This window comes from Scyliorhinus torazame, chromosome 2 (genome assembly GCF_047496885.1).
Source record: "Scyliorhinus torazame isolate Kashiwa2021f chromosome 2, sScyTor2.1, whole genome shotgun sequence".
Taxonomy (NCBI): Eukaryota; Metazoa; Chordata; class Chondrichthyes; order Carcharhiniformes; family Scyliorhinidae; genus Scyliorhinus; species Scyliorhinus torazame.
The window spans coordinates 387590730-387611774 of record NC_092708.1 but is presented as its reverse complement, the minus strand read 5'-3'; the positions used below and the strand labels follow the sequence as shown (position 1 = coordinate 387611774).

At 45.3% G+C, this 21045-nt stretch overlaps 1 protein-coding gene across 1 annotated transcript in view; it reads right to left on the bottom strand.

The window, feature by feature from the left end:
* The window catches only part of LOC140405472 (26S proteasome regulatory subunit 4), a 30957-nt gene that overhangs the window by 8045 nt on the left and 1867 nt on the right, over positions 1-21045 (bottom strand). Inside the window, exons 2-7 of the mRNA XM_072493948.1 lie at positions 11528-11581; positions 7813-7909; positions 7285-7409; positions 4887-5072; positions 2272-2400; positions 491-587 (exon numbers count right to left, since the gene is read on the bottom strand). Coding sequence (XP_072350049.1) covers positions 491-587; positions 2272-2400; positions 4887-5072; positions 7285-7409; positions 7813-7909; positions 11528-11581 — 688 coding nt within the window. The remainder of the gene's footprint in view (positions 1-490; positions 588-2271; positions 2401-4886; positions 5073-7284; positions 7410-7812; positions 7910-11527; positions 11582-21045) is intronic.

Sequence of the window (21045 nt, the reverse complement as noted above, 5' to 3'; positions counted from 1 at the left end):
GACACCAAGCAAGCCCAAGGTTGTTGCTGAGAGGAAAACTCTCCCACTCAGTTACAGAATCACACTCCTAATTCACAAAGGAAGGAACTTTGGAAGGTTTTCAGGGCAAGGTGATATCACTGTGCAGCATCCACTCTCAGGGGTTTTCATGGTGTTTGGACAAGACTCCTCTCGCTAACTCTTTGGGCCTGGATAGACGTTGAGCTCCTGAAATAAATGCACCTTGTCCGCAATACCTTACAGTTTAATATTGAGCATAAAGTCAAGGTTGAAACACAGTTTGAAGTGGCTAGGACAATCCCAGCACTGGAGCCAGCAACTCCATCAAAATATATTATAATCCCTTAACTGGGTCACTTTGACAGCAGCAGAAACACTAATAACATCATTATATCAGCAGCAACTTTTATCCTGATATTACCGAATAGATAGAATGGAATTTTAAAAATTAAGAATAAATTAACACCGACAATTTAAAGATACAGTTTACCTGTGCCAGGTGCTCCATACAGAATAACTCCTTTAGGAGGCTTAATTCCCATTTCTTCATAATATTCAGGATGGGTGAGTGGAAGTTCTACAGATTCCTACAAAAATAATAATTTTTAAAAAAAATGCAGGTACAGCAAGTAATTAAGCAGGCAAACGGAATATTGGCCTTTATTGTAAAGGGGATGGAGTATTAAAGCAGGGATGGCTGGGCATTGGTGAGCCACACAGCGTACTCTGTGCTGTTTGGTTACCTTACTTAAGGAGGGACATACTGAATTATAGTAGCTCAGAGACGATTCACTAGGAATGAAGGGGTTGTCTTATGAGGAAAAGCTGGCATGTACCCATTGAAAGGGGCGGCACGGTAGCACAGTGGTTATCACTGTTGCTTTGCAGCACCAGGGTCCCAGGTTCGATTCCCGGCTTGGATCACTGTCTGTGTGTAGTCTGCACTTCTCCCTGTGTCTGCGTGGGTTTCCTCCGGGTGCTCCGGTTTCCTCCCACAAGTCCTGAAAGACGTGCTTGTTAGGTGAATTGGACATTCTGAACTCTCCCTCTGTGTACCCGAACAGGCGCTGGAATGTGGCGACTATGGGATTTTCACAGTAACTTCATTGAAGTGTTAATGTAAGCCTATATCTGACAATAATAAAAGATGATTATATACGATTCTGAAGGGGTTTGTTAGGATAGATGCTGAGATTCCCTTTGTGGGGGAATGTAGAATTAAAGGGCACAGTTTCAACACAAGGGGTCTCTCATTTAAGAATGAGATGAGGAAGAATTTCTTCTCTCAGGAGGGTTATTAATATTTGTAATTCTCTCCCCCAGTGAGCATTGGAGGCTGGGTCATTGCATATATTCAAGGCTGAATTAGACAGATTTTTGATCAACACAAGAGTGATGGGTTCTGGAGGACAGACAGGAAAGTGGAGTTACGGCCAAATCAGATTGAGCAGGCTCAAGGGCCTATTCCTGCACTTATTTCTTATGATCTTCTCAATAAACTGATCAAATCATACACAACACACATTTTTGGTTATACCCATATTAAGATCTTACGCCTAATGCACCTCCTCTACAAATCTTCACTTGCAGTTCACACACTTTTGCTTGGCTAGAAATTCCTAATGTTATATTTATAATGGAAATTTCCTATGTAAACTAGTCACGCTGTAATTACATCTCATTGCCAGTGGTGGCACTGTAACATTTCTCAACTCCTCAGCCTGCACCACCAAGTAACTCTAATCAAGCCTACTTTGCAAATTGTCAATATTACTTGAGTCGATAACATTACAAAATGCAGATTACTGTATAAAATTAAGGACAGAATATACGACTTCAAAATAGGGAATGGCTTAAAATAGGAAATGGATCAACCGTACTTCATCTGAAAACTACACTTGGTCTGCACTTCCCATGTGCAGCATGGGAGATTGATCAGTATTATATTAAATGTCTGGCACAGAATACCTAGTTCCCCAAAACTGTTCATATTTACTGCTTGTATACATTCTCGATAACCTCATTATTATAAAAGTGTAGTTTTCAACCCGCTATAGGCGACGCCATTGGGAGATGCGATTGCTCCCCTTCCATATTGAACACATTATCAGGCTCCCGAGACTTCCCGTTACCACCTAAAAGTAGCAGTTGCCCAACCAGCAGCATGAATCGTTGGGGTTTTTATTTCCGAACTGGAACACACTCAATTTGGGGGGAGCACTGAATATTGTATTTGATTTTATTAAAAAGAGAAACAAAAACAGCCCTCGCCTTGATTTCCTGGATCTGATTGTCTAACCCGCCGATGTCAGCGTACGTCTCCTGTGGGGCCTTCTCCACTTTCATAACAGTCACTAGTGGATCCGTGTCATCTGTCAGCACCCCAATCACGGCGTGGACCTGAGGTAAAGGACAAAGAAAACCTGACATTTTATGCTTGCAGGAATGTTTCAGGAATACCAGGCTCTGACACAGCCTGAACTTGGTTTGGTGTGGGGAGTGTGCATGGAGGCATTAAAATTGTGCACAAACATCAATGAGCAACTCTAATTAGGTCAAATAAAAACAATTTAATGCAAATCACAGCAAAAACATTAATGAAATCACGACGGAAGGCAGTCATTTGGCCCACCGTGTCTGAACCGGCCCCCCAAACGAGCACCATTGTGTCATTCTCCTGCCTTTTCCCCATATCTCTGCATTGTTTCTATTCAAGCAATTAGCTAATACCCTCTGGAATGCCTCGATTGAACCTGCCTCCACCACACTTCCAGGCCGTGCATTCCAGACCCCAAACCACATTACATTTGCTACTTTTGCAAATCACTTTAAACCTGTGCCCTCTCGCTCTTGATCCTCTCACGAGCAGGACCAGTTTCTCCCTACCTACACTGTTCACCCCCTTCTTGAACATCTCTATCAAATTTCCTCTTAGCCTTCTTCTCTCCGAGGAAAACTGGCCCAACCTCTCCAATCTATCCTCATAATTGAAGTTTCTCATCCTCGGAACCATTCTTGTGAACCTCTTCTGCGCTCTCTCCAATGCGTTCACGTCCTTCCTACAGTGTGGTGCCCAGAACTGTACACCACATTCCAGCTGAGGTCTAACTAGTGTCTTGTATAAGTTCAGTCAGAAGTCTTACAACACCAGGTTAAAGTCCAACAGGTTTGTTTTGACTCACTAGCTTTCGGAGCATTGCTCCTTCCTCAGGTGAATGATTCGAAACAAACCTGTTGGACTTTAACCTGGTGTTGTAAGACTTCTTACTGTGCTCACCCCAGTCCAACGCCGGCATCTCCACATCATTGTAGAAGTTCAACATTGCCTCCTTGCTCTGGTACTCTGTGTCCCTATTGATAAAGCCCATGATACTATTATTAACTGCTCCCTCCATCTGTTCTGCCACCTTCATTGATCAATGTAAATATACACCCAGGCCCCTTGGCTCCTGCAACCCTTTGAGAATTTTGCCCCTTATTTTATATTGTCTCTCCATGTTCTTCCTACCAAAATGCATCACATCACACTTCTCCGCCTTGAACTTCATCTGCCACCTATCTGCCCACTCCACTAACGTTTTGAAGTTCTACGCTGCCCTCTTCACAGTTTACAATAGTCCCACGTATTGTGTCATCTGCAAACTTAGAAACTGTCCCCTGCACACCAAGATTTAGATCACTAATATATATCAAGAAAAGCATGGGTCCCAATGCTGAATCCGAGGGAACACACACTACAAACCTTCCTCCAGCCTGAAAGATATCTGTTATTCAGCCAAGTTTGTATCCCACGTTGCTACTGTCCCTTTTATTCCATGATCATCATATTACTATCTAGAACCAGGTCTGACAAGAACACACTCAGAAAGAGCACCCTGGCATCAGTATTATTATGGTCACTGCCTCTCTAAACAGTTCCTCTCCTCCCTCCTCAGCTCCAAATAATCCATTTAAATTGAGGCACTGGATGTTTCACCTTCAGCATGCGTCTGACACTAATGAGCCTGCACGTAATGCCCAGGTCAAGTAGCCCCGGGGCACCGACCTAGCGTGGGCTCAGAGTCACTCACTGGCCAAACCAGGTAGAGGTGGCAAGTTCCTTTCCCCAAAGAACAACTACTAAGCTGTTCTGAGTTTTATAAAAATCCTGCAGTTCTATGGTGCCAGCCCCAGAATCACCAATTGAACTCATCTCTCTCGGGCGATATTCGAATCCGCAATCTCTCATACAGTACTGGAGCCACTTTGGCTGTCTAGTCCTTTTGCAGTAACTTTGTGAAACTGCTTTCCACAGTAACTTCACTGCAGCGTTAATGTAAGCCTACCTAGGACACTAATAAAGATTATTATTATTACTCCTCTTCCTCCAAGCTGGATGCCACCATGCCACGGTTCTTGTGACATTTCTTTTCTCCTCTGGTTTGGGCCTACCCTGAGATATGGGCTTTGGCCCTCTACCGTGGCTTCTCAATAAAAAACAACCAACGATCACAGGGAACAAATTCAAACCAGATGCCAAACTGATCACTTTCAATCTTTGTTACTTCCCACCCCCTTCTTTTGACCGTTAAATTAGCCGCACAGGGGCAGCACGGTGGCGCAATGGGTTAGCCCTGCTGCCTCACGGCGCCGAGGTCCCAGGTTCGATCCCCGGCTGTGGGTCACCGTCCGTGTGGAGTTTGCACATTCTCCCCGTGTCTGCGTGGGTTTCGCCCCCACAACCCGAAGATGTGCAGGGTAGATGGATTGGCCGCGCTAAATTGCCCCTTAATTGGAAAAAATGAATTGGGCACTCTAAATTTATTTTTAAAATTAGCCGCACAAACACCAAGGAAATTCCAGCCTTAAAGTGAAAGGGGTCAAGATCAACACATGCATCTCTTTACCTTATGATTGAGAAGGACGGAGCAGCCAGGCTCCAGCAGATCTTTATCCACAAACGACAAGATACTGACGTAATGCTCGGAGCCAACAGAGGTGGAGACAATGGCGTGGTTGTCATCTATGATTTCCTCTAATGTGCCCACGGACATTGGTGTTCCCCTCAGGTCATCCACTTTAGATCGCTCCTCCTGGTAGATCAAAGAGAGATTTGAGGTGTTTTTACATTCATTCATTCTGACAGTGCCAGCATCGCGAGCAGGGCCAGTATTTATTGCCCCTCCCGGTTTGCCCTGTGTCGGTGATGGTGGGCCGTTTCTTAAATCACTGGTAGTGATTTGGTAGAGGAGCGACTCACTGAGGCACTTCAGAGGGGAGGTGAGGAGTGAAGCACGCTGATGTGAATCTCACTGAAGCAAGAGAAAATGTGAGGGGCTGGACAGGGTCGCTGTGGAGTGGATGCTTTCTCTCGTGGGGCAATCTAGAACCGAGGGGCATCGTTTCAAAATAAGGACTCGCTCATTTAAGGCAGCCATGAGAAGGAATTTTCTCTCTCTCAGAGGATCAGGAGTCTTTGAATTCTCTCTCCCAGTGAGCAGTGGAGGCTGCGTCATTGAATATATTCAAGGCTGAGTTAGACATGGTTAACTGGTTCTTCTATTTCATATTTTATGGTATGGGTCCAGTGTCATATATAGGGCAGACCAGGTAAAGATTCAGCTGTCGATCCCTGAAGGATATTTGAACATCGGTCAGGTTTTTACAACAAACCCACAGCTTCACATCTACTCCCACTGACACCAGCGTTAAAAACTGGATGATTGAATTGAATGCGATGGGTAATCACCACTGTTGCAGTTGTGTTAAGGGTGCTCCATGCCGGTGCTGTTAGGGTGCTCCATGCCAGCAGTAAGGAGCTGGCCTTGTTCGATCACACCGGATCAGTTCAGAATGGCCAGCTGGAATTTCAGCTCCTGTTTGTCCCGTGCTGTCCGCCTCTTCAGCATCAGGAGTTCCAGTGTGGGGCTAATAGTGGGGGAAGGGTACTGGCAGGAATTGGAAACTTCCCCAGCAACAGATGCTCAGGCACCATAATTACATTACGAATCAGCCCTCCCTACAACACTCAACTAACTCTTCATGGTTGTTTGGAAGGTGTCAGACACCTTCGGGGTAAAGTGCTCTGAAATTGCTGCAATGGTTAGGATTCAAACCCTTGTGTCGGCCATGAAGAATCCTATAGCAGGTGGCGAAGGAAATCCAAGAATTGGGTGGTGGGAGGATGGTGAAAACCAAGAGAAGAAATGTTATTAAAACTTCTGGACAATATGAGGACATTGACTCCGTGGCAGATGCTTGTTGTAGTTTATCAGCTCTGTACTAACAACTATAGAGCAGTGAGGTTTAGCATAGCAGAGTGTGGGCAAATGCTAGGAGCATGCACAAAATACATTACCCAACATGGTCATTCGCAACACATTTCAGAACGGACAGTTAATACTTGGCGGAATTGGTGGAGGGTTTGTCAGGGTGTTCACTGTGGAAAACTCACACTGGTGCAATGGGGAGTGCCGTTCTGGGGCTGGGGTGATTGCACACTGCTGTCAAGAGTGCAGTCAGCTTCATTGTGGAATTGACTATGGTGCAACTGATTCTGGAAGGCACTGGAACAGTAACGTGAGAGATTAGCTACTCTGTGAGTGCTAATTCAGAAAGCTGCAATGCTTTCCCAATCAAAGGATGGAAATTCTGATTAACAAAGTTAACAGACTCATACTGCATCCTTATTTTTAAATAAAACAGGTTTATTATTTGAATATTGTTGAAACTTTACATCTTGCACTCATCAGGACAAATGCAAGAATGCCAAATTTCAAACAATCACAATTTACACTACAGGAGTGAGCAAGTCAACTCTAATTGGCCAAGGCATTGCCGTGGGGAAAGCAACAGGGAGCCCAAGCCCTCAGGTAATTCAAAAAATGCACAAGGCCTGAACATATTGTTTTTGTTTGCTTAAAATGGATGGGTCCCTGCGCATGAATGTATGTCACATTTAATAAGTCTAAAGGAGCCAGATTACAAAATCAACTAATTTTTAAACTTGGTTATTAGCGCACTCAGGATTGTTCAGCAAGTGCTGCCCAATTGAAGTTAATTATTGCCTACAAAAACAGTGTTTTTGGGATGTGTAGGGATACGTTAAACGTTATGACAGAATCTGCCAGTTGGAATTTGTGCCCTCAAATCCAGAATTAGTTTAGAAGAGAACACCTTAACTACACTAAACGGCCTGTGTTTACAGGCTTCAATGATATTGTATTGGAGAAGGGGCTGGAGTGGATCATTAGTCTGAAATTTAGATGATTCCATTTTTGTTCACTTTCTTTTTCCAGTACAAACCTCTTGTTTTTCTTCAAGTGGTTTCATTTGTTCCTGATTTCGGATGAATTCTTCTTCCATTAAGAGATAGTCTTTTATCCTCTCCAGCTTCAGCAACTTCAGTCTGCATTGTGTGTGAGGAGTCACTGTTGCAATTGAATGAAAGAGAGGAATTATTCTCCGGGAAAGATTTACTGGGGGGCTGTCGTCAGTGCTTTGCTGAGGCCTTGCTTTGCTGAGGCCTTTTAAAGAGGGTCTGGAACGGCATCTCCTCCAGCACTGATGTCAGGGATTGCGGATGGTGGCTGAAGGTATGAGCTCCAGTGGGAAAGCGCAAAGCCGCAAACACAATGCAAAAAGTAACTGCGTTAAACCGCGTCAGAAAACAAACTCAAAAAGAATTAAACCAGGTTGAGGAGTGAGTTCAAAACCAGAATGCAACTTTGTCGTTCAATGATTGACATCGATAGTAAGCATTAACATGCAGTTGCTGTTTGAGTAGACCCAAAATTCAAGATTTAAAAAAAAACGAGCAGCTGACTGCCTTACCCAAGGGTAACTTGCTGGCTGCATCAGGTCCTTTGGTCTTCTTCTTTTTCTTTCCCACTCTGGTTGGGACGGGCGGTTCATATTTCTTCTTCTTATCCTACCAAAAAAACCTCAAAAAGTTATTTTTAAACTCCTGGCTCAATATACATCTACATATTGTACTTTTTTCTGATTTCACATCACTGCCCTGTATCTAGATTTTTACCAGCTGATATTAGCTACCAAACAGGTCAGGTCTGTAATAACAGATACTGGTGTAACTCCATCACTACATCAGGAATGTCTATACAATCCTAATATTGTAAGAAGTCTTACAACACCAGGTTAAAAACATCTTACTGTGCTCATCCCTGTCCAAAGCCGGCACCCCCAAATCATAATTGGTTTTTAAAAAACAATTTTAATGAGGTATTTTTGGCATTACAAACAACTGTATAAAAACAATGTACAAAGAACAATAAACATAGTGCATACACTGACTCCCATCCCTCCTGGTCCGCCAGCGCTTTCTCCAGCTTCTGAATCGTCCGATCCTGGGCATCCAACCTGCGCTCCAGCCGATCGATCGATTCCTTTATCGGGACAAGACAGTCCCGTTTCTGTCTGGCAAAGCCCTCCTGGATGATCTCCATCGGCTCCTCTGTCGATGGCTGGGCCGTCGCAGCAGGGGTCCGAACATCAGCCATGTTGTCTTCAGCCGCCACCTCCACCCAGCCTTTGCTTATCTTTTTATTTCTTCCTTTTTGGTCCCTTGTGGTTCTCCATTCCATGCACCAATGTGTGGATCCAGAGCCTAATTGTCTACGCCTTCAAATCCAAAACTCAAAACCACAAAAAAGTCGGGGGAAAAGGTCCAAAAGTCCGGCCAGAGCGGGAGCCACCAAGTGTGCGACTTACTCCCTCATAGCCGCCACCGGAAGTTCAAATCATAATACTGTTGACATTGCCATTAACACATTCTGATCAGGGGCTGGTTTAGCACAGGGCTAAATCGCTGGCTTTGAAAGCAGACCAAGGCAGGCCAGCAGCACGGTTCAATTCCCGTACCAGCCTCCCCGAACAGGCGCCGGAATGTGGCGACTAGGGGCTTTTCACAGTAACTTCATTTGAAGCCTACTTGTGACAATAAGCGATTTTCATTAATGTGCCAGAAACAGAATTCTTATCCACGATCACCACCATTTACAATCCCTTTGTCTTTATGTCCACGACATCTTTGTCACACTCTACCTATCACTGGCTCTCAAACCGGCCTCACTGATCCACGACAAACCCCCACAACAGCATGAATCTGATTCTATTGCCAGTTCTCTGCAGCTTTGACAAAGGATCCTCCAGACTTGAAATGTTAGATTTGTTCTCCTCCACAGATGCTGTCAGACCTGCTGAGATTGTCCAGTATTTTCTGTCTTTGTTTCAGTATTATAGAATCTCTCGATCAGTGTAACTCAGTATTATAGAATCTCTCGATCAGTGTAACTCAGGATTATAGAATCTCTCGATCAGTGTAACTCAGTATTATAGAATCTCTCGATCAGTGTAACTCAGTATTATAGAATCTCTCGATCAGTGTAACTCAGTATTATAGAATCTCTCGATCAGTGTAACTCAGTATTATAGAATCTCTCGATTAGTGAAACTCAGTATTATAGAATCTCTCGATCAGTGTAACTCAGTATTATAGAATCTCTCGATCAGTGTAACTCAGTATTATAGAATCTCTCAATCAGTGTAACTCAGTATTATAGAATCTCTCGATCAGTGTAACTCAGTATTATAGACTCTCTCGATCAGTGTAACTCAGTATTATAGAATCTCTCGATCAGTGAAACTCAGTATTATAGACTCTCTCGATCAGCGTAACTCAGTATTATAGAATCTCTCGATCAGCGTAACTCAGTATTATAGAACCTCTCAATCAGTGTAACTCAGTATTATAGAATCTCTCGATCAGTGTAACTCAGTATTATAGAATCTCTCGATCAGTGTAACTCAGTATTATAGAATCTCTCGATCAGTGTAACTCAGTATTATAGAATCTCTCGATCAGTGTAACTCAGTATTATAGAATCTCTCGATCAGTGTAACTCAGTATTATAGAATCTCTCGATCAGTGTAACTCAGTATTATAGAATCTCTCGATCAGTGTAACTCAGGATTATAGAATCTCTCGATCAGTGTAACTCAGTATTATAGAATCTCTCGATCAGTGTAACTCAGTATTATAGAATCTCTCGATTAGTGAAACTCAGTATTATAGAATCTCTCGATCAGTGTAACTCAGTATTATAGAACCTCTCGATCAGTGTAACTCAGTATTATAGAATCTCTCGATCAGTGTAACTCAGTATTATAGAATCTCTCGATCAGTGTAACTCAGTATTATAGAATCTCTCGATCAGTGTAACTCAGTATTATAGAATCTCTCGATCAGTGTAACTCAGTATTATAGAATCTCTCGATCAGTGTAACTCAGTATTATAGAATCTCTCGATCAGTGTAACTCAGTATTATAGAAACTCTCGATCAGTGTAACTCAGTATTACAGAATCTCTCGATCAGTGGAACTCAGTATTATAGAAACTCTCCAAAGAGAAAATACTGGAAAATCTCAGCAGGTCTGGCAGCATCTGAAGGGGGAGAAAAAGCTAACATTTTGAGTCCAGGTGACCCTTTGTCAATGACCGCTGTGAATCGAAAGGACAGCACCTCTGACAGTACAGCACTCGTTCTTCAGTGCATGGGAGTACCTACCTATATTGGTCACTCACTGAGGCTGGACCGACAACATTCTAACCCATCGACAAGCATTTAAAGTAACTGCAGTTAAGGTTTGGACAGCAAGATACCAGACCAGCAAAACCATGGTGACAGATGCCGTGATTGGTGTCCCAGGACATAACACCCGTGACCAGGATTGGGTGGAAATGAAAGTAAATTACCAAATGTTCTGTTTGTTCCCTTTGAAGTGGATTGTCTGCTCGTTCTTTTGATAGTATTTCCATTCAGATGATTGCAATGGGATATTATTAAACTTCAGTTGATTTGGGGCAGAACAGTGGATAGCACTGCTGCCTCACGACACTGAGGATCCGGGTTCGATTCTGGCCCCGGGTCACTATCCATGTGGAGTTTGCACATTCTCCCCGAGTCTGCGTGGGTCTCACCCCCACAGCCCAAAGATGTACAGGGTAGATGGATTGGCCACACTAAATTGCCCCCTTCATTGGAATTTATTTATATATTTAAAAGTTCAGCTGATTTCATTTTTTGCATGGTGTCCTGAACTTCACAACAGGCCGTTGCTTAAATTTAACATTTTCATCGCAAATTTTGAGACCAAATTCTGGGGATTTACGTTTAAAAATAGAAGATGCAGCAATTCGCTCTCGGGCTCTCTCTCTCCATCTCCTGCTGTTATTCTGAGGATGTTGAAGAATTAAATAAAACTTTTGCCTGCTTGTTTTCAGGAATTAGAATTATGACTTTCTTTCTCACAATACTGTGTGACAGTACAGTGAAAGTCGCCATAAATTGATGCGCGACACTTTCAGGTTGTTTCTTCTGACCGCTACAACCCTCAGACACGAGTCCGGTTTGTTAAACGTACTTGATTTTTGCTCTTTCACAGGGTGTTGCCGTCGCTGGCTGGGCCAGCATTTATTGCTCATAACAATACCCATTCTCGTTGGCAATGACCGGCTCAAACACTCACCTTGTCATCTTTCTTACCACTTCCAGCTCCGTGACCACCGCTTTGGCTTTGACCCTGAATGGAAAAAAAACACAGGGATCATAAAATTGAGTCGTGGTTCAGATCAGCCAGGATCTAGCTGAGCGGTGGAACATGTTGAGGGGCTGATCGGAATACCCTTGTTCCAAATCAAATTTCTTGCAACAAGTTATAGCAGATACATTATATATACACACACAGCCATATTTTTTTATAAATGTTTTTTTATTGGGGTTTTTGAACAAAGTATATTTACCATTATGTACACAGAATAAGATATATATATTGCACACACAAACATACCAAAATAAAAAGTGGGGAGTGGAGACTGGGGGTTAGATATACATTTGGGTAGAGGAACAAGACAGGGATGCCCGCTATCTCCATTGTTGTTCGCGTTGGCAATTGAACCTCTGGCCATGGCGTTGAGAGACTCCAGGAAATGGAGAGGGGTGATTAGAGGGGGAGAAGAACACAGAGTCTCGTTATACGCGGATGACCTATTGTTATACGTGTCGGACCCAGCGGGGGGGATGATAGAGGTTATGCGAATTTTGAGGGGGTTCGGGGATTTCTCGGGGTATAGGCTAAACATGGGGAAGAGTGAATTATTTGTGATACATCCAGGGGACCAGAGTAGAGAGATAGAAGGCTTGCCTCTAAGGAAAGTGGAAAGAAACTTCCGATACCTGGGGATTCAGATCGCTAGGAGCTGGGGAACCTTGCACAGACTTAATCTGACACGGTTGGTAGAACAAATGGAGGAGGACTTCAAGAGGTGGGACATGCAGCCTCTATCACTGGCGGGCAGGGTGCAAGCAATTAAGATGATGGTCCTCCTGAGGTTCTTATTTGTATTTCAATGTCTCCCTATACTAATCACCAAGACCTTTTTTAATAAGATAGACAGGAGCATCACGAGCTTCGTGTGGGCAGGGAAAGTTCCGAGAGTAAGGAGGGGGTTCCTTCAGCGTAGTAGGGACAGAGGAAGATTGGCACTACCGAACTTGGGCGATTACTATTGGGCCGCCAATGTGGCAATGATACGTAAATGGATGATGGAGGGTGAGGGAGCGGCGTGGAAAAGACTGGAGAGAAAGTCCTGTAAAGGTACGAGTTTAGAGGCGCTGGTGACGGCGCCGCTACCGATCTCACCTAAAAAGTTTACCACGAACCCGGTGGTGGCGGCAACATTGAATATCTGGGGACAGTGGAGGCGACAGAGAGGGGTGCGGGGAGCCCTGGTGGGGTCCCCAATCAGGAACAACCATAGGTTCACCCCAGGAAGAATGGATGGAGGATTTCAGAGCTGGTACCAGTTGGGAATTAGGAGGGTGGGAGATTTATTTATAGATGGGACTTTTGCGAGCTTGGGAGCATTGGAGGAAAAGTATAAGTTGCCCCGGGGAAATTTCTTGAGATGTATGCAGGTGAGGGCATTTACTAGACAACAGGTGAGGGAATTTCCGTTGCTCCCGACACAGGGGATACAGGACAGGGTGCTTTCAGGGGTGTGGGTCGGAGAGGGCAAGGTGTCAGAGATTTACCGAGAGATGAGGGAAGAGGGGGAGGAGTCGGTGGGCGAACTAAAAGGAAAGTGGGAAGAAGAACTAGGGGAGGAGATAGAGGAGGGTATGTGGGCTGATGCCCTAAGCAGGGTAAATTCCTCTTCCTCATGCGCCAGGCTTAGCCTGATTCAATTTAAGGTGCTACATAGAGCACACATAACGGGAGCAAGATTGAGCAGGTTCTTTGTAGTGGAGGACAAATGTGGGAGGTGTGGCGGGAGCCCGGCAAACCACGCACATATGTTTTGGGCGTGTCCGGCACTGGAAGGGTATTGGAAGGGAGTGACGGGAGTGATTTCGCGGGTGGTGAAGGCCCGGGTCAAACCAGGCTGGGGGTTAGCTCTATTTGGAGTTGCGGAAGAGCCGGGAGTGCAGGAGGCGAAAGAGGCCGACGTTGTGGCCTTTGCGTCCCTAGTAGCCCGGCGCAGGATCCTACTCATGTGGAAGGAGGCGAAACCCCCCGGACTGGAGGCCTGGGTAAATGATATGGCGGGGTTCATTAAACTGGAGCAGATAAAGTTTGCCCTGAGAGGATCGGCTCAAGGGTTCACCAGGCGGTGGCAGCCATTTCTCGACTACCTAGGGGAACGTTAGAGGGAAGACAGATGACCAGCAGCAGCAACCCAGGGGGGAGGGGGGGGGGGGGGGGGGTTAGTTTAGTTTAGGTCAAAGATAAAGGGGTTTTGTTACTTGTGTATTGTTAAAAATTTCTGTATTGTTATTGTTGCGTTTGCTTTGTAAGAGGGGAAAGGTTGTTGTTTGGGAAAAAAATTTCAATAAAACATTTTTTTAAAAATATATACATTTGGGTGCGGGAGAAACAATTACAGAGGGCAATACTCGAATGGGTCTGGTGTTGGTGTTGTCACACATAGCCATATTAAACATTTTGTCGATAACACGCATTACGTCTTTCAGACTTTGTTGATAATACCTTCTTGATATAAAACAGCACACTACAAGATTCTGAAGTCTTATGACGCAGTAAGTAGCATTTCTGCCTCAGAATCTCCAGGTGCTAGCCCCACTCCAGGACTTGATGGCCAAGGGAAGGTATTGCAGCCAAACAGGCCCAGTATCAATGCACACCAATGGTAACCGGTAAGAGCGGGAGAGATTCCGGGCCAGCATGTGATGGATAGAATGTTGACGTCTCTACTGTCACTATCCATAGCTCCGGACTGCAAATACATGTTCCCATAGCAACTCAGACTCCCTGAATGAACAACAGCACCTAACTCTGTGCTACTGGACGCCACTGGAGATGTGTTAGCCTTTCTCGTACATCTAAGTTACCGAGAATGGATAACACTTTTTCTAATTATGACGTCAGCGTTGAGTTGCAAAAACCCCCTGGGAGCATAGACCAGCGGATAGTGGGGGAGGAGACGTGCTCGGTTGAGGGTGTGAACGCAAAGTGGGCAGCAGAGCTGGGGCCAATTTTGGAGGAGGGAGTTTGTAGTGAGGCACTGAGGAGGGTAAACACGATCTATGCAAAGGCTGAGTGGCATTCAGCTAAAAGTAGTATTTCGAGCACACCTCACGAAGGCTAGAATGAGTCCGTTTTTCAATGGGGTGGAGGATAGACGTGAGCGGTGTTCGAGGGGGGCCGGCACACCACACAAATGTGTTCTGGTCGTGCCCAGAGCTGGTGGGCTTCTGGAGGTCCTTTTTTGATACCGTGTCGGCAATCTTAGGCATCGGGCTGGAGCCTTGTCCACTAGTGGCGATTTGTGGGATGGGGGGGGGTGGTCAGTGAAAGCGTTTCACCGTAGATGACAGCCGTTTATATTGTATTTTAAAGAGCTGGTCACTGTTAGCTGTTTGGGTTGGGGGGGGGGGGGGCGGGGGAAGAGAGTGAATAGAGTGGGTGGGGAAGGTTTTCGTGGTGAGGTTATATTGTTGTAGGGGGGAGTTGGGGGATTCTTACTGTTTAGCTGTTATTCTGTGTTATTGTAATCTTTGCAGAAAAAATATTTAAAATTATAATTAAAAAATATATTTTTAAAACTCTTGGCAGAGCAGATGCTGGTGACGGAAGCAAGACCAGGCCACAGGTACATTCAGCAACTTTGATTATCAACCAATCAGCTTCGTCGAGATTGTCAAATGGGAAATGCTTGTTCTTGGAGGAATTCCCCAGATTTTTTTATTTAGCACTCCCAAGAATTTATATTATTAATTGTTGAGAGAGCAACATAAGAGATTGCACCACCTAGATGATAGGAGTGTTGACAGACTTTGCAAACTATTTTCATCCTTTTGTGAGCATGCATTCCAACAGAATGCCTTATATTGAACATCCTCACCTTAACAAATCAGATCTATGGGTGAATTTGCCTTTTCCCATCGGTTTTTCCTCCTTGCTAATTGGAGATATTCCACTTTTATTCCCCAATGAGAGAAGACACTGGCCATGATAACGCCAGTCAGGTTGACAGGGAGGAAAGGCTCAGATTGTTCAGAGCTCTGACTGGAGCATACACAGCTCCTGATTGAGCTCCTGGGTTGAATTTGGATCAGTCAGAAAGATTAATTCTGAGATGCTTCTATGTCTTTCAGAAAGTTTTCAGTCTTTACTCCTGGTATCTCAAGCAGCTTGGCAGGGGTGAAATATTGTTTCACCGAGTTCCTGTGAAACACCTTGGGACTTGTCACGATATTAAAGGTGTGACATAAATGAAAGCAGTTGTTTCACCTGTTCTAGGCCGGATTGCTATCATAATAGCTGTGCTTTGGTTAAATGTTCAGAATTCCAAAACATTTTAAAACATGGGGCGGGATTCTCCACACCCACGCCGAAGTGGCCGCGCCGTCGTGAACGCCGTCGAGGTTCACGACGGCGTGGAACGGCCCCGGTCCCGACCGATTCAGGCCCATGACAATGGGCCAGTATCGGGGCCGCGTCATCTACCCGCGCCAGGCCTTGTCGCCTGCGTAAAAGCGGCGCCGCATAGATGACGCGGTCGGCGCCGCATAACGGACGTCATCCGCGCATGCGCGGGTTGGCCGGCACCAACCCGCGCATGCGTGGTTGCCGTCCTGTCCGAATCCGCCCCGCAAGAAGATGGGGGACGGATCTTGAAGGGCGGCGGAAGGAAGGAGGTCCTCCTTCAGAGAGGACGGCCCGACGATCGGTGGGCACCGATCGCGGGCCACCCCACATTTAAGGTACAGAATCCCCCCTCGCCCCCCCACAGGCCGCCCACGTCTGTAGCGACCAGGTGTGGACGGCGCTGGGGGGCACCCGCCGTTTTGGCCTGGCCGCTCGGCCCATCCGGGCCTGAGAATAGCGGGGGTGCCGGAGAATCGCCATTTTGGGTATCTCCGGCGATTCTCCAGCCTGCAAACTCGACCGGGCCGTTCCCGCCGCTTGGGAGAATCGCGGGAGGGCGTCGGACCGGCTTCCCCGGAAATTTTGGCGGCCCAGGCGATTCTCCCAACCGGCGTGGGAGTGGAGAATCGCGCCCATGGTGTTATCATTAGGTTTACTTTTTGCTTTGCATCGCCCAATTTTTTACCCCAAACGAGGTCACCTCGAGTTCCTAAATGTAAGTGCAGTGAAATTCAACACCATCATGCAGTACAATTAAAGATGTTTTTCTACTAAAAGGTAGCTTGTGTCTTTTAGCGTGAGTTTTAGAAGAAAACAGAGTGAGATGCTGATTGATGGGGATTTTACGCTGATGCCAGTATTGGTTTGCGGTGAAGAGGTATGTTGATTATTTACCTCTTTAACACCGCACACTTTCTCGTATTGCTAATTCCTGTGGCTCTACCTTATTACAATGAATAATGTTATTACCACATCCAATCAGAGTCATTCAAACAGAGTCCTAAAGGGTTTTAAAGGAATACCGAGATTTCACTCTATAAAAAAAGCTCCTGGAAAGATCTCACCTTGGAAGAGTGAGAAGGCAGAGACAAACTAGGAGTTTGCCCTTTTTATTCATGTAGAGAATACAGGGGCAATGAGAATATCAAGGAAGTTACATAGAATCTTTAAGAAACACTGGTTTGACCTCAAGTGGAGTACGGAGCACTGCAGGATGAAAGTAAAGACTCTGCAGAGGGTTCAGTAAACATTTCAGAGAATTGTTCCAGTAATGAGGGTCTACAGTTATGCGGATAGATTGGAGGAGGTGGGGCTGTTTTCCTCAGGGAAGAGAGCTTTGAGAGGAGGTGTTCAAAATCAGGAGAGGCCTGGACAGCGTAGAGAGAGAGAGAGAGAAACTATTCACATTGGTGGAAGGGTCGAGGACGAGAGGATCTAGATTGAAGATGAAAAGAGCTAGAGGACACACAAGGAAACCTTTCTTACACAGCGAGTGGTTAGGATCTGGAATTCATCATATGAGTGTGTGCTTGAGGCAAATTCAATCATGGTTTTCAAAAGGGAGTTGGATCATTACCGGAGAAGAAATTTACAGGGATTTGGGACTAGCTACAGTTCCTACCATTGGAGGCAGACGCACAGTACAGTCTCCTTCTCAGATATCACCGTTCCCACTTTTATGGGCCAGGGTTTAGAGAACCCCAAAGTGTATCATGGAGTTCACCTGACCCACAACTTTTAATAGATTGTGGTATGGGGAGCACACGGCCCACTCTACAGGTGTGGTACAGCAGAAATGGAAAAGTATTTTTTAAAGCAAAACAATGTTTATTCTATGAACTCAAGTTAACCTTTTTAAAACATACAGTGAACATCTTAGCAACCATTAATTCAAATACAACCCCCAAAGAATACAACCCTAAGTAATCCTTTAAGCTGTCCTTTTAACATCCATAAGACTTAAACCACCGTTTACCAGAAGCATTAAAGTCACTACTGTTATTAGTTTTAAATCACCAGGATAGATTTACAGTCTTTAGATTACAGAGAGAAACTCATACACCTTCTGGCTGTGACTGCAGCTATCCAGCTCTGAAAAAGAAACTAAAACACATCCTGCAGCAAACAGCCTAAAACGAAAGTAAAAAAGCTGACAGACAGCCCAGCTCCACCCACTCTCTGACATCACTGATAAACACCCATTTCTTAAAGGTACATTTCTTAAACACCCATTTCTTAAAGGTGCTCTCACATGACACCACTCAGACAAACACTAAAGCCAGAGGTACATATCTTTCAACATCTAAAAAGAGATTTAACATCTTGACTAGAACCTCATTAACACCCACAACATTAACCTGGCTTTCCATTTTTCATACGTTGCGCATTGCCAATGTTCTCTATTTTATATCAGATTTCCAGCATTCATACTTCTAAAATATTATCAAAATACCACCGCCTATAAACACAAATATGCCAAGTGCCAAACAGTCGTCGGCGTCAGATGAAGTCAAAACAAGTACACTTAAAACATACGTGACTTATAATCCAAAATATATGAAGAACTATATGCAATAACTATAAAAAGCTTATTATCTAAATGGTGAGAGCTTTCAGAGCTCTTGTGGTGCAGAGGGATCTGGGTGTCCTAGTACATGAATCACAAAAGGCCAGTGTGCAAGTACAGCAAGTAATTAGGAAAGCTAATAGAATGTTATTGTTTATTGAGGAGAATCGATTACATACGGAGGTTATGCTTCAGTTGTACAGGACATTGGTGAGGCCAATTTAAGACAGAGATGAGGAGAATCTTTTTCTCTCAGAGGGCCGGGAGTCTCTGGAACTCACTTCCTCAAAAGGCAGTAGAAGCAGAGTCTCTGACTATTTTTTAAGGCAGAGGGAGATGGATTCTTGATAAACAAGGGGGGTGAAAGGTTCTCTGGGGTATGCAGGAGTGTGAGCTTGTGGTTACAATCAGATCAGCCATGATCCTATTGAATGGTGGAGCAGGCTGGAGGGGCAGTATGGTAGGCCACTCCCTGCTCCTGATTCGTATGTTTGCACGCCGATTTAAGTAATTTCTACATCTTATAAAACAATATTTTAGCAACACAGTGACGGGTGAAATGGGCAAACACATGGCAGACAAGAATTTAATGCAAATTGTGAAGTCATTCATTTTGGTAAGAAGAATGGGGGAGCAGCAAGGCGGCACAGTGGTTAGCACTGCTGCCTCATAGCACCAGGGACCTGGGTTCGATTCAGACATCGGGTGACTGACTGTGGAGTTTGCACGTTCTCCCCGTGTCTGCATGGGTTTCCTCTGGGTTCTCCGGTTTCCTCCCACAAATTCTGAAAGACGTACTGTTAGATTTGGGCATTCTGAATTCTTCCTCAGTGTACCCGAACAGGCACCATAGTGTGGCGACTAGGGGATTTTCACAGTAACTTCTTTGCAGTGTTTTAGGCTGTTTGCTGCAGGGTGTGTTTTAGTTTCTTTTTCAGAGCTGGATAGCTGCAGTCACAGCCAGAAGGTGTATGAGTTTCTCTCTGTAAGCCTACTTGTGACACTAATAAAGACAGAGTAACGTGTTCGGTTCTGGACACCAGCCTGTAGGATGGGTGGCATGGGACAGAGATGCTGTAAAGGAGATTTATTAAGATAATAACAGAGATGGGGGACTTCAGTCATGAGGAAAATAGAGCACAGTAGGTTAAGTTAACAAAGGTGTTCAGAATCATAAATGGAGATGTTAGAATAAATAAATAAACACTGCTACGAGACAGGACAGGAAACAGCCGACACAGCCAGAATGAGATTGAAGCAGAGATGACAGAAATAAACAATGAGTTATGATGGGCAATGCTGACTGAAATGACAATGGAGCAGATTCAAAAATAACTTTCGCACAGGAATTAGATAAATACTTCCCGACAAAGAATATTTGTAGGGTTTTGAAAGATAGGATCAATGGCTCAAAACATTTTGAACTTTTCAAAGTTTAGTAACTGTTGTAGGAAATGCAGCAGGCAATTTGTGCACAGCAAGCTCCCACAAACAGCAATATGATACTGACCATATAATCTGTTTTTGTCATGTTGAGGGGTAAATATTGACAAGGACACCAGGGAGAACTCAACCTACTCTTTTCCAAAGTAGTCCTTTGGGATGTTAACGGAGAGGGCAGACAAGGCCTCAGTTTAACATCTCATTTGAAAGTTTACACCTCTGACAATGCAGTGCCCCCTCAGCATTGCAATGTAGAGTCAGCCTTGCTGTTGGCCTCAAAGCCTCTGGAGTGAGACCTGACTTGGAACCTTTACTCCGAGGGAAGGGAGCTACGAATGGAAACATGACAAACACTTCAAAAAGAGCACGGGATCTGGGACCAATCTGGTAACTGTACCAAAGAGCTGGCACAGGCTCGATGGGCTCAATGGTCTCGCTCTGTGCTGCAAGGTTCAATGAAGAGAGATTTGATCAGAGTGAGATCACTGTCAAATAGTCTTGTTTATCAGAGTGTGGGAGCTTTGCAGAGTCCTCCCCCACCCCGGTCTCCCCATTTCCCTACACTCTCTCACTGCTTCCCCCCGCATCCCCCTTCCCCTCCACCCTCCCCAATCCGGTTCATCCTCACACCCTCCCCCATTCTCACCCCTCCCCTCCCCATTCTCCCCCCCCCCTCCCCATTCTCACTCGCCCCCCCTCCCCATTCTCACTCGCCCCCCCTCCCCATTCTCACTCGCCCCCCCTCCCCATTCTCACTCGCCCCCCTCCCCATTCTCACCCCCTCCCCTCCCCATTCTCACCCCCTCCCCTCCCCATTCTCACAACCTCCCCCATCATTCTCACCCCCCCTCCCCATTCTCACTCACCCCCCTCCCCATTCTCACTCGCCCCCCTCCCCATTCTCACTCGCCCCCCTCCCCATTCTCACTCGCCCCCCTCCCCATTCTCACTCAACACCCCCCATATTCTCACTCCCCTCCCATTCTCACTCCCCCATTCTCACTCACCCCCCCCATTCTCACTCACCCCCCCCATTCTCACTCACCCCCCCCATTCTCACTCACCCCCCCCATTCTCACTCACCCCC